The 13,162-nt window shown below is 32.0% G+C and overlaps 2 protein-coding genes across 2 annotated transcripts; both read right to left on the bottom strand.

Annotated features, from left to right (window-relative positions):
* Positions 1-240: 240 nt before the first annotated feature.
* Positions 241-1,639, bottom strand: LOC126719006 (senescence-associated carboxylesterase 101-like). Its single transcript, XM_050421478.1, has 2 exons — positions 1,495-1,639; positions 241-1,219 (listed from the first exon to the last, which is right to left on the bottom strand). The coding sequence occupies exon 2, from the start codon at positions 1,157-1,159 to the stop codon at positions 365-367; it is 795 nt and encodes a 264-aa protein (XP_050277435.1). The 5' UTR covers positions 1,160-1,219; positions 1,495-1,639; the 3' UTR covers positions 241-364.
* On the bottom strand, positions 1,501-13,025 carry LOC126719979 (lipase-like PAD4). Its single transcript, XM_050422471.1, has 2 exons — positions 12,935-13,025; positions 1,501-1,985 (listed from the first exon to the last, which is right to left on the bottom strand). The coding sequence occupies exons 1-2, from the start codon at positions 13,023-13,025 to the stop codon at positions 1,501-1,503; spliced, it is 576 nt and encodes a 191-aa protein (XP_050278428.1).
* Between the last annotated feature and the right edge of the window lie 137 nt (positions 13,026-13,162).

Here is a 13,162-nt window from a genome sequence, read left to right as displayed (position 1 = left end):
CTCAAAATCCTATTTTTGACTTTTGTTGGAAAATGTAGAAATATTAGCAAATCATGAACGGTCTTGTTGGGGAGAATTATGCTCACTATTTCAATGGTATAGTGTGGCCTTTCCTTGCTGAGAGGGAAGAATAAACAAAGCCAACTATTCCATTGATAATGATGACTAAAACTGTTTTCATCTACTCACATCCAAGTATCGAACCCCAAAATAGTAAAGAAAGACAGAAAATTTTATTATACAAAAATTTAAAAAGTTGAAAAGATGATGTCCCTAATTTACAATTTATTGGGTAATGACTTCGAAATACCACACATGTTTGAAGGGAAGTGCACACGTAGATATTGAAATATGCAAATCTCTGTCATACAAAATTTAAAGGAAACTCTAGGGAGCCATTAGCATATGCCTCATAATTGTTGTCATTCTTCAATAAGTTAGTGAGACTAGAGCTATAATAAGCTCCCGTAATATCTCTATACTCTCCCCACCATTTCATGAAGCTGCTCCCAGGTAAGAAAATCTTGGAAGATACTGCACAATTTTTCATCAAATCAAATACATACTTTTCAAACTCAATTAGTTCTTTCTTTGCAAAGTCTTTCTCCTCATCACTTGATTCTCCGCTACTCAGCAATTTGCATGAAATGAGAGCCTCCTCAACATGTGCCCAAAAGCAAGAATCCTCTGTCAGACTTGACGCCACATTCTGTTTCTTCAATTCATTTGGAACACTTGAAGGCTTCTCAATTTCTTTCAGCCACTGCTCCAATTGTATGTATTGTTTTGATCTTCCTTTATTTAAGTAGTCTTTTAGGCCCTTGTTGTAGTATTCAGCTATGTCTAGTGGCTCAATCATCCTTCGATAATTTGTTGCCTCGAAGAGTGAACAGGTACGAAGGGAGTGGCCTACTATCTGGGGCCTTTTCTCTACTTGATCAACCATTTCTTCCCAATAACATGCGAGGAATTTTTTAAACTTTAACGGATCGATATCAGTCATAGTCATTCCAATATGGTTTTCAAGCTTATATCTGTCATAGTATCCAATTCCTTTGTCTTTAGACAACTTCTTATACTGTTCTAGATAAGCAATATATACTTTTATTTCATTCAACCCCCCGGTGGGATCAAAAGCCTGCTTGTTTAAAATTGCCATCTCTTTTTCCCATTTTTCTGTCTTTGCAATGATAATGTTGATATCAACGTTTTGCAGTGGCTGCAATGACTTGTAAAAATGAGTTGGGCTAGAAGGGAAGTTTTGAAAGATCACAAGGACAAAGACAAAGACTTCAAATTGTAGTAATTTTTACTCATGTAAGAAACATTAGAGGCTTTGGTTAGTTGTTAATACTTAATCGGTAAGCATTTCATTCATTAAATTATTCTATTTCGTGTATTGTCTAGGTGTAACGTATCTGTACTATACAAATGACATAGCTCAAATAAGCATTCTAATTATATACAATTCAAAAAGAATTGTAATTGAGTTACCTGTGATCACACCAGTCCAATTGCTGCTAGTTTTGTAATAATGCTTGCCCGTAATGGTGGTGTAGTCCAATCAATTGATGACTCATGATCGGTAGTATCCTTGCAAAGTACCTTACGATTGAGATGCTCCAAAAATGTTCCATAGGACTCAAAAACCTTATTAGGATCTTGATTTTCAGGACTCCCTATATAGGCTGCCATCAACAACTCCAAAATGGTTTGGGGGTCCTTAAAACAAGAACAACCCAACACCGAACACAAGAGAAATGTTCCAAAAGGCTTGTAATCATTAATTAAGACTCTAGGAACTGGATCCTGGTCAGAAACCACACGCAAAAAGCAAGAGTTCCATGCTGCAAATTTAGATATGGTTTCCTGCAGGCCTTCATCACCAATAAAGGGTGAACCAAAAGTGATGCAAAGTGGGCGTTTGGTGGTTGAAAAATTGAATTTTTCTAGCAGTGATATGGTGAAGAAAGTGGCAACAGATCCTTTCAAAGAGTTTCTGGTGATAATTAATGGTTTATAACTGGCCAAGTCACATTCTCATGGTTCAATAATAGAAAAATATTCAGCATGCATATTGTACACATTGTTAAATGTTATTATGCCAACTATGAATATTGGTCACTAACCCGTACTGGAAATATAAACATACAATTATGCCAAAATTAATAAAATTAACTTCCTAATGAATTCAAAATCTATGAGAGTTTAAAAATTTATAACTTCAGCTTAATTATACATTATCTAAAACTAATATTATTATCGAATTTACTTTGCATAGATCAATATTAACATCTTCATACTAATAAGTGCAACTTTTGAAATTAATCTGTCAATAGCAAGTGGAGAGTGCTTTTAGGCAAGAGTATAAATTGCTTAACTTGTTAGGAGTGAATGTTCCTAGATTACTTGGCAACTGGTTCTAACGGGTGGAATCAGTTATCCAAAAGTTTTAGTGGATAAAAGTGAGTCCAAAAAGGACTCATATTTATAAAAATTACCTTCCATATTGCAGGAAAACTTACAATCTGACCAAGATGTGAAAATAAAAAAAATTAAGCTTGTGTTCTAAACTACAAAAAAGATTGTTATTTGCGATGAAACTTTTTTGATGACTACAAAAAGCTGTCGAAAAAACTAGGTTTTTCGACGGCAAGTCTTTTTCGTCGACAATTACTCGTCAAATATTAAAATATTTGTGACGGCAAAATGAGTTCGTCGAGAATGCCTATTATTTTTGTCAAAAATATGATTTGTTTTGGAGGGAAGTTTTCCCGCCTTACTTTTTACGACGGCATAAAAATGTTCATCACTAATAAAGTATTATTTACGACAACCGAATAAAAACCGTCGGAACTAGTAACACTTGTGACGGCTTTTGTACGTCGAAAATACAAAAAACCGAATAAAAACCGAATAAAATATATATATATATTGTGTCGAAAATACAATATATATATTTTTTATGGTGTTATTATTTGCGACAAACATTCTTCCATCATAAATATAAAAGAGGGTATTATTTACGATGACCGAAGAAAAACCGTCAAAACTATTAACACTTGTGACGGCTTTTGTACGTTGAAAATACAAAAAATATATTTTTTATGGTGTTATTATTTGCAACAAAAATTCTTCCATCGTAAATATAAAAGAGGATATTAGTAATAGCCATGAAGCCATTGAAAATGGTGAAATATTTTAGAGGGAAAATTCCCCCTTACTTTTCACAATATTTGTGACGACATTTATCCATCACAATTAATTTTTTTATTTTTCTAACTGAGTTCGTATTTGTGGCAAACATACTAACCGTCGTAAATAGTTAATTTGCTTTAAAAGAAAGAACGTATTAGTGATAGAATTGGATCCCTCCCAATAAATAATATTTGTGATGGACCTAAGCTGTCGACAATGGTAATTTTTTTAAAAGGGGGGGAATTCATGCCCTTATTTTTATGTGTTTGACGATTGTTTTCCATCACTATATATTGCATTGTTGTTTGTGACGGACATTTTGGTCGTCATTAATAGTTAAAATTTTCTTAAGAAAAGAAGGTATTAGTGTCGGTAAGGTAAATCTGTCACAATAAATGTGATTTCCAACATATATATGGCCATAAAAATTTATTATTTTATTTGAATGGTAAATTTTCCTCAATTTTATCTTAAAAGTGTAGAATTTTTTTCTTAATTTTAAAAATTGCAAAAAAAAAAAAAAAAAAAAAAAACTTTCAAGACCCTCCAAGTAAAAGTATTTTTATTATTTTGAAGCTTTTAGGGAAACTTTCGTCACTTTAGAAGTTATGGGTATTTTGGTTATTTCCTAGCTTTGATGGTGTATTTTAGCCATTTTGGATGGTCGGATTGTGTCAACAGGGTTAATCAAAGTTTCCCAGTAGGTGGGTACAACAACACATGTCCATCATGCAACCAGATGGAGATCCAAAATCTGACCATTCAATTGGTAGAATATGGTGAAATATTTGTATTTGTAAATTACAATGACAATCAGACGATCAAATTGTGAGAACAGAAAAGTCAAATCTTGCGAAACTTCGTCAAAGTCTATTAAACTTGGTCAATCTTTGGTCAAACTTCAAAGTAGGTTCTAGGAACACTGGATTTGATCAAATTAGGTAGATCAAGAGGTTTTAAGTAGCTTTTGGGTATTGGTCAGTGTTTTAAGGTTTTTTGGGTTTTTATGCCTTTATCAGTTTCAAGTTTAAAAATGGCAAAGTCAAAGGTCATATGCAAATCCATCGGGGTCATTTTGCAGGTTTTTGGTTGTATTTTGTAGATCATTTTCTCGATTCTTAGTGATATTTATATAGTTTATAACTCACTTGGAAGAGTATTGTATATTTTTATTGATTGAAGTTTCATGATAGGTGGATACAACGACATGCATCCATCTTGTGCCAGAGTTAGATTAAAACTTTGATCAATTGTTTGAAAGAGTGGGATAAATATTGGTTTTGATAGATTTTGAGCTCAATCAAACAGTTGAATTAGGAGAATGTGACCAATCAAAATTTCTTAGTGTCTTGGTACAACAACACGTCCATAATGCTCTAGACTCAAATCCAAAATCCGACTGTTGGATTGGAAGAATGTGGTGAGATATTGGTGTTGACGAAGTATGACAACAAGTAGACGGTTAGATTGTGAGAAATGAGTAGTCAAAGTTTGCAAAACTTGGTCAATATTTGGTCAAACATGGTCAACCATCGAAGTTGGGTCTATGACCGCTTGATAGGATCAAATTAGGTTGAATAAGGAGGTTTTGAGTGGATTTTGGGTATTGGGTTGTATTTTTGGGTTTTCTCGACGTTCATGCTTTTCTATAAAATTTTCTTTATCAAAGTTTAACAATGAATAGTACATACAATACTGAAAATTTTAGAATAATAATACAAATTTTATCAAGCACCAAAATACTTGCAACGACAATTCCCTCCACAACCCTTTTTAAAAAATGTCATACTAAATATTTTAAAATAATCTTTAATTAAAATTTGAAATCAATGTATTTTAATTATGAAATAAGATCATTTTGGAAATTTGCGGGCAGGTTTGTACACAACATTCTTAATATTAATTTAACAAAATTCGGTTAATGAGATGTCAAGTGGAAAATGGTTTTTCCTTCAAATGGAGTGGTTTTGCCAAATAAAAATACACAAAGTTTATTTTTATTTATTTTTTAAATATTGAGGTTATATTTCTGTAAAATAAATCCACCTAAACAAAATTGACGTTATATTTTCTTGACATTTTTTAAAAGAACATTTGCTAAAAAATAATTACAAAGTAAGATTTCATAGTGTTTCTAATAATAATAATAATTAAAAAAAATGATATTTCAAAGTGACCAAAAAAAGAAAGTGACGTGGTTGTCATAAAAAAAAATTTAATAAATAAAACAAAAAGAGAAGTCACATTACAATAAAATAAACCCAGCCCCACATTGTTAAAAAAACACACACGGCAATATCATTTTAACTTTAAAAAAAAAAAAAAAAAAAAAAAAGAAGAAGAAGAAGAAGAAGAAGAAGACAAAATCCTACCTCTCCCTATCACTAAAAAACAAGCGCCCCACCTTTTTATTTTTTCAATCCCACGCCTCCCTTTTTACTCACTAAATACTAACACTCTATTTCACTCACTAAGAAAAGAAAGAAGAAAAAGCTCTCACCCTCTATAGGCCAGGTTAGTTTTCTTAAATCCTTTTTCTTGATTTATATATTTTGTTAATGTAGTGGATTACTAAATGGATTTGTTGGTTGATTTATTTTATCTAAATTTTGGGTTTGGTTTAGATATATCTCTTTCATAATATACAATCTCGTATTGTAGGTAAAGTTCTTGACAGTTTGGTACTAGACCGTAGTGTAATGTTTGTGTGTATTGCTGGCCCCAACCAATTTGTTGATTACTTTTAATTATATGCAAGCACCAATTACTCATATAATTTTTTCCAGTATAACCAACATAAAATTTTTTTCCCCATTTTATTGAGGTTGTTGAAATCAATGATAAATTTGCTCATTACAGTTTTCAATTAATTGCTATTCTTAGTTCATATATAATTTTATGTGACTTGTTGTGATGATGGATATATTGTTAAGAGTGATGGGGATGTACTATTAATGTGGTTATTGGTGGTGGATGTATTCTTGGAAGTTCTTATTCACAAGAGAACTACAAGGTTCTTGACAGTAGTAAGAATTTATGATAGATGCAATGTTTGTGTCGGTAGTAAGGATTTATTTTTGATGTTTAATTTTGTCATTTTATCGTGGTGATTGTGTTAATGTTTTTAAATGAATATATTTTAGTTAATTCTTTATTATTTACTGTAAACAATAAAATTTGTGTAGTTATAATTTTTGTATATTTATTCAGTTTAATCTAAAATATTGCAGACCAATGTTAGGGAGGAGATCGTAGTGTGAATAATTACAAAAGATGACTTTGAGGAGGAAGGTGACTCTCAGCTAGAGGAAATTAGCTCAGATGATGACTGATCTTCCAATACTTATGCTTTCAAGTTTAGTGAAGGAAATAATATAGCTTTCATGTATTATTGAACATCATGCTATTTTGTAGACTTTTTAATATTTTCATTTTTATTGCATTATTCACTTATTAGTTTTGAACAATTATGGATTTGTACTTGTTATTTGAATGGAAAATTTTTTATGAGATGTGTGTTTGTAATTTATATATTATTTTATTTACTTTCATATAATTCATGTATTTCTTTTTCGACAGAATTGTTTTGTTGCAATTAAACTAATAGAAATGGCCTTTTTTTTTCTACGAAACTATTTTGTTGCAAATAATGTATTAGTGACATGGTAACTAATTTTTAATAACGGTCAAAGTTCGTTGAAAAGACATAAATGGTCACTAAGATTTTGTATTTTTGACAAAAAGCTAAGTATTTACGATGGCTTTTGGTCGTTGAAAAAAATATATTAACGATGGCTATAGTTCGTCGCAAAATGTATTTGGTCGTTTGACTTCATCATTTGAAATTGTATTTTTGACGGCAAATCAAGTATTTATGATGACTTTTTGTCGGTGAAAAAATACATTAACGATGGCCTTAGTTCGTCGCAAAATATATTTGGTCGTCCAACTTCCTCGTACGAAGTTGTATTTTCGACGGCAAAACAAGTATTTATGATGACTAGCTGTCGAAAAAATACATTAATGATGGCCTTAGTTCATCACAAAATGTATTTGGTCGTCCAACTTCCTCTTATGAAGAAGTATTTTCGACGGAAAAAATAAATTGCTTACGACGGCTTTTTACTGTTGAAAATGAGTGTTAGTGATGGCCTTGTCGGTAATATAGTATTATCGACAAGGCTTTTATCGATGGACGTCGACAGCCTTTTGCCGTCGACAATACTAATCTGTGACGGCTTTTTGTGTTGTTGCGACGAACTTTGGCCGTCGCTAATAGCAATCTTTTTTGTAGTAATTTGATTATTTAGAGATATATGTCTTTTAAGGTTTTATTTTATTTGATTTTGTAAGGTTGAATTTTATCAACCATCTTGTTGGCTTTATTCCGTGCCAAATTTGCTTGTATTTTAGCAATTAGTAACCTTGTATTTAGGTGGGAATCATGTAAGGGTAGTGTGTGAGAGAGTGTGAAGAAATGCTCAAGATTGTGCAAAGAAGCAGAGACTCGCAACTGGATCTCGCGGGTAGCTCGTGGCTTGCAAGCCGCCAGAAGTTGCACACGTGCCAAGCATGCAGAGAAGCTGAACCGTCATGCCAGCCGTAGCACTACAAGACAAAAAGTCCAGTCTCTGGACATTCAATTACCTCGCGGCTGGAACTTGCGGCTCAGTCAAGTCGTGAGGCCAAGCCGCCAGCTAGCTGTGTTTTGAAAAACTGACTCTTCGCATTCAACTCTTACCCTAGTAGATATACCCTTTATACTCACGAAATGTAAAGAACTTCCAAAGAGAATATTGAGAGAGAAACCTTAGAGAAAAACAAGAATGACTCATCCACAATCTTTACATAGAGACTCTTCAAATTCCTCTATTCTCACCCTCTCCATTGTTAAATTCTTGAGAGGTTCTTGACCAAATCCTTTTCTTACCATATCCACATTTGTGAGAAGGCTTTTTGGTGCTTTGAGAAGCAGTTAGGAAGGGACCAATGGTTATTGGTTGATGCTATGGGCTATAGCGGAATCTGGTAAGCTAGAAAAGACAAAGGTTCGGCGTAACCTCGTTGGAGTAAGAAACTTGGAGGGTTTAGGTACACTGGGTAGATTAGGCTTGGAGGGTCTATTGTTGTTCATGTATCTCAACTACATTTTTTAGTGGATTATTGACCACTTGGAGGGCGGCGGAGAGGTTTTATGCCGAGGGCTTTGGTTTCCTCTTCGATAACACATTATGTGTTGTCCTTGTGTTTGCATCTCTCTTCCTTTAATCTTTGCCATTTAATTTCTACTGTGAATGTGATTTTATTTGGTCTAAGATTGTTTATCAATTCTGTTACATGCTTATGTTCATATTTCGCACATTAATTGTTTGATAATAAGCTTGAATTGATAATTTGTAAATTAGGAGTCTAAACGTTCAAGGTGTTTTATACACTAATTGAACATTCAGATTTTTTCCATTTTCCCTATTCTAATAAACGCTTCAACTAAATATAATTTTTTTTTAAAATAAAATAAAAACTCCAACTAAACCAATTGGGATATGTAAAATTGTAAAATCAAACAAGTTTCTCAAACCCATAATATAACTATATTAAAGTGGAAACTCAAGTTAAAATATTAGGACTCCAATTTTGTGCCAAATATCTTTTTAAATTTTCCAATAATTTGGTGCCAAGTGTCATTCTATTGTTTAATAATTTAATGTCAAGTGTCTTTAGATATTAATTAATGTACTCTAATTTCTTGCAGAATTTTCCTTAAAAAAAATTATTTCAAAATGTCTTTTTAATTTTGTGTCAATTATATATAAATGCATATTCACGTATCTAATTCTTAGAAAATATAAAAAGACTCTCTCTCTCTCTCTCTCCATATATATATATATATATGTAACAGTCATTCTGAACAGTTAACAGTACCAACATGCATGGAAGGAAGAAATAAACTGATTTACAAAATAAAAGTCAAGAGTTTACATACACAGTTAAGAATATATTTGATAGTAATTGGCAACATCATCAACCATTTACACCACTAACATGGAAGAGTGAGATATGTAATAATGATAATGATAAGCCTATAAAAATTAAAATGGAAATCTCTCTATTAAATAAAAAGGATAAGTTTCATAAAAAAAAAAAAAAAAAAATCATTCGGATGGGGCTAGGTGCATAACTATGGCTCAACCCCTTCTTTTTTCATTAAAAAAAAAAGAAAAAGAAGAAGAAGAAAAGTAATACAAAACAAAAGGGTCAAAAGTTAGTGTTTTGGAACAGGACAATACTATACAAAATATTTTTTCAGAATAGATTTCATAAATGTATAAATATTAAGCTATCATTGATTCTTATTAAGACCACCACTAATACCATTTTTTTTTTTTGTCTACCTTTTAAAATTTGTCTCCTCAATGATTATGAAAAAAGATTGTGATAAAATGGTAGTAGTGCTATGAACATAACTTTTTTTTTTTTTTTTTTTTTCACAATAAATTTTGCAATTGTTGAGTTAGTCAACGGTGAGTAGTAAAGAAAAAAATGATGAGTTCATGAATTTCAAATATGTCCATTGTCTCCTCAATGATTATGAAAAAAGATTGTGATAAAATGGTAGTAGTGCTATGAACATAACTTTTTTTTTTTTTTTTTTTTTCACAATAAATTTTGCAATTGTTGAGTTAGTCAACGGTGAGTAGTAAAGAAAAAAATGATGAGTTCATGAATTTCAAATATGTCCATCACTTGCAATCACCCACTCAACAATTATGAAATTTGTTGGAAAAGAATATGTGATTGTAGTCTAGACACATTGTTTGGAGAGCATGTTGTAATGTGTTGGTTTAGATATGAAAAGTGATATCAATATCTAGAAAATTGGGCTGAGAATACGAACAGAAATATGTGAAAGATTGCAAAATGATTTGTTTATTTAATTTTTTTTAAAAGACTGAAATATATTAGGTTTACGGATCAATACATCGGAAAATACCAGAAATTTTAAAAAAACTATAATAATCAAATATCATACTTTTTTTTTCTTTTAATATAATGATATCTCAACACGAGTTATTATTTTTGTCATACCAATTCAACTAGATATCATTTCAAGGATAGATGTTTAATTTAAATCCTTGATAGTAATAATAATAAATGGGTTAAAAATGTGACAAAATGAATGTGTAGAACCTTTGAAACATTTGGATTTCTATATTGAAAGCATGCAAGTTTAATAAGTATATGGAATTTACAAGAGTGAGTCATCTTTTTTATTTTCTTTGTAGATAGTATAATACATTTGATTAATCTAATTTATTATTATCTGTAAAGTCAAAGGTAAACATTGTTCACATATTTTACGGTGCAATTTTCTCCCTTTTTTTTTTCATTATCATTATTTCTTTCTTTTCTCCAGTTAAGTTTCTTTGTTAAGAAAACATTTAAAGATAAAAAGTAACCAAAAAAAAGAAGAAGTCTATACAATATAAGTTGCTTTTGCAGGTGAAATAATTCTTCATCACACCCCTAGGTTTTTTTGTGATAGGAAAATGTAGTAATCCCAAATTATAATTGATGCAAATTATTAACTTTTTCCTAAAAAAATAGAAGAGTCTCTGAGAAGCATGCAATAATTATGGAATACTTGTCTCTAAGCACGCGCTCACGTGCGTGCTTAGAGTCTCTTCTATTTTTTTGGCAAAAATAAAAAATTTGCATCCATTATAAATTATGATTACTACATTTTTCAATCACTAAAATACCTAAGGGGTGTGATGAGTGTTATATGTTTGTACCAAATATTAAAATTATTAACCTGTCTCCACGTATAACACTCATCACACCCCTAGATTTTTTTGTAATTGAAAAATGTAGTAATCCTAATTTATAATGGATGTAAATTATTAATCTTTACCAAAAAAATAGAAGAGCCTCTGAGCAGGCGCGTGAGCGCATGCTTAGAGGCTAGTATTCTTTAAGGGTTTATCTATGCTAATTTAATGTTCGTGAACTCTTGAATTAGTTAATCACTTAAATTCGGTGTTAATTGTTAGTTTAGCTTAAATGTCATTAGTTTTATTTTTGGAATTTGGTGTCTAAACAATTACAATAATTAAAATTTGGTAAAATTTCAGTTAAGAAAATCGAAAATTCTTTCCAATAATGGAAAATTATTATGCCGGGCTGCTTCTTCTAACAGGGGTGGGCCCCTGTGTAGGACCCATGAGTAGGGTCCAAACCACTTGTGAGGGTAAGGAGGACTCCACCAGGTGGAAAGAAGGGCGCCCAAAACACTTGTGAGGGTGGGGAGGACTCCACCAGGTGGAAAGAATAATTTCTCGTGAAGAACGGTCAAATTCAATGATCATTGTTGTTTCAAACCATCTATTTTCCATTAACTAGGAAAAATGTTTAGTATTTGACAAAACAAAACAACGAAAATTGATTAACAGAACAGCATCAAGATGTTTAGACCTATAAATTGCGTGTAAGAAATTATTGGGGCACCGTAGACATAGTAAGATAGAGTTCTGAATCAGCTTGCAAGTTGTAAAACATAACCATGCCAATGTCTAGCTTGAAAAAAGTAGTTTACCTCGTTTCGCTGGTCGTGTTGGCCATGTTACATTCCTCATTTAATGCTGCTTCTCTTTTTGTGACTGAAGAGACAGAGGCAGATGCTCTTCTCAATTGGTAAGCCAGTCTTCAAAATGAAGCCCAATCACACCTGACTTCGTGGACTCTCCTTCACAATGCAACCAATTCTTCCAGCAATCAAAATACAAGCTCAATCCCATGCAGTTGGTCCGGCACAGAGGCGACTCCAGAAATTTTGTTCAGGGTGTTCCTTAGGAAGCATAAATTACACAATCTTTTTTTTTAGCCTTTAGGTAATTAGGTTTGATTCAATGTTATTAATTTCATTTTGTTCCGGCCAGAAAATACCGTGCCGGTAAACAAACCGGAATAGTAACCCACCCTATTCCACTTCGGAAAAAATTTCGGGTCATTCCGGTCTATTTCGGGTGTTTCGGTAAATACCAGCCGAAATTCAAGATTCGACCAGCATGAAGTTTGCGCTTTAAAAAAAAAAAAAAATTGTTCTTAAAACCAGAACAAATTTGCATTTTGTAAACCAAAAAACCTCAAAAGGAAAAAAAAAATGAAAAGAAATGAAATGAACAAAGGTACTTGTACAGCTAAAAAAAAAAATCGTATTGAAAAATTTAAAACTCAAAACTTGAGAAGAGGCAATGCCGCACTGGTATTAGTAAAAGACACAGACGAACAAGGAGGAAGGCAAAACGTAGATGTAAAAGTGTAGATGAAGATGTGATAAAATTTAAAAGTATGAAGTGTAAAAATCGAGAAGACAAAAGACGTGTGTGGTTAAGAATAAATAAGAAAAAATAATTAAAAATGAGAAGTAAGTAATATATGTTTGGTGAGAAAAAATAATACTGTAATAAAAAATAATAAAAAGTTGAAAATTGTGTTGTATTAGGCAGTGTGTTGAGTTGAAGAAATCAAGTCACTGCCTAACTTGTAGTAGTTTTATTATATATATATATATATATATATTTTTTTTTTTTCAGATTTTAGTTCAAAATTTTTTTTTTAAGGCTTTTATTTTTGCTTGAAAGACTCCAATATATATATATATATATATATATATGTGGGAACACAATTAATTTGTCCGCTTTGGGGATTTTCACCTCACCTCAGGCCAAGGGCTTACCTTGTAGCCGATATTGGATTTTGGCTTGACACCCGCACGGTTTTTTCCTCTTAGCGAGTGTGGGCATGCTCATTGTGCAAGAGTCCCACATCGCTTAGAGAAGCGCTCCCCCTATGCCTTATAAGCTTGTGCTCAAGGCAATAGGGTACCACTACTACACATGTGTAGTAGTGGTACCCTATTGCCTTGAGCACAAGCTTATAAGGCATAGGGGGAGCGCTTCTCTAA

Source organism: Quercus robur, chromosome 3 (genome assembly GCF_932294415.1).
Source record: "Quercus robur chromosome 3, dhQueRobu3.1, whole genome shotgun sequence".
Classification (NCBI taxonomy): domain Eukaryota; kingdom Viridiplantae; phylum Streptophyta; class Magnoliopsida; order Fagales; family Fagaceae; genus Quercus; species Quercus robur.
The sequence above is the reverse complement of the archived record's forward strand: the minus strand, read 5'-3'. Positions and strand labels throughout refer to the sequence as shown.

What these genes read in the sequence shown, in the direction of transcription:
- LOC126719006 (XM_050421478.1), bottom strand. Translation starts at nt 1,159, where the DNA reads ATGGCAATTTTAAACAAGCAGGCTTTTGATCCCACCGGGGGGTTGAAT.
- LOC126719979 (XM_050422471.1), bottom strand. Translation starts at nt 13,025, where the DNA reads ATGTGGGACTCTTGCACAATGAGCATGCCCACACTCGCTAAGAGGAAA. An exon ending in AATCCAATATCGGCTACAAG is followed by an intron (nt 1,986 to 12,934) that starts GTAAGCCCTTGG and finishes ACTCTTTGAAAG; the next exon opens with GATCTGTTGCCACTTTCTTC.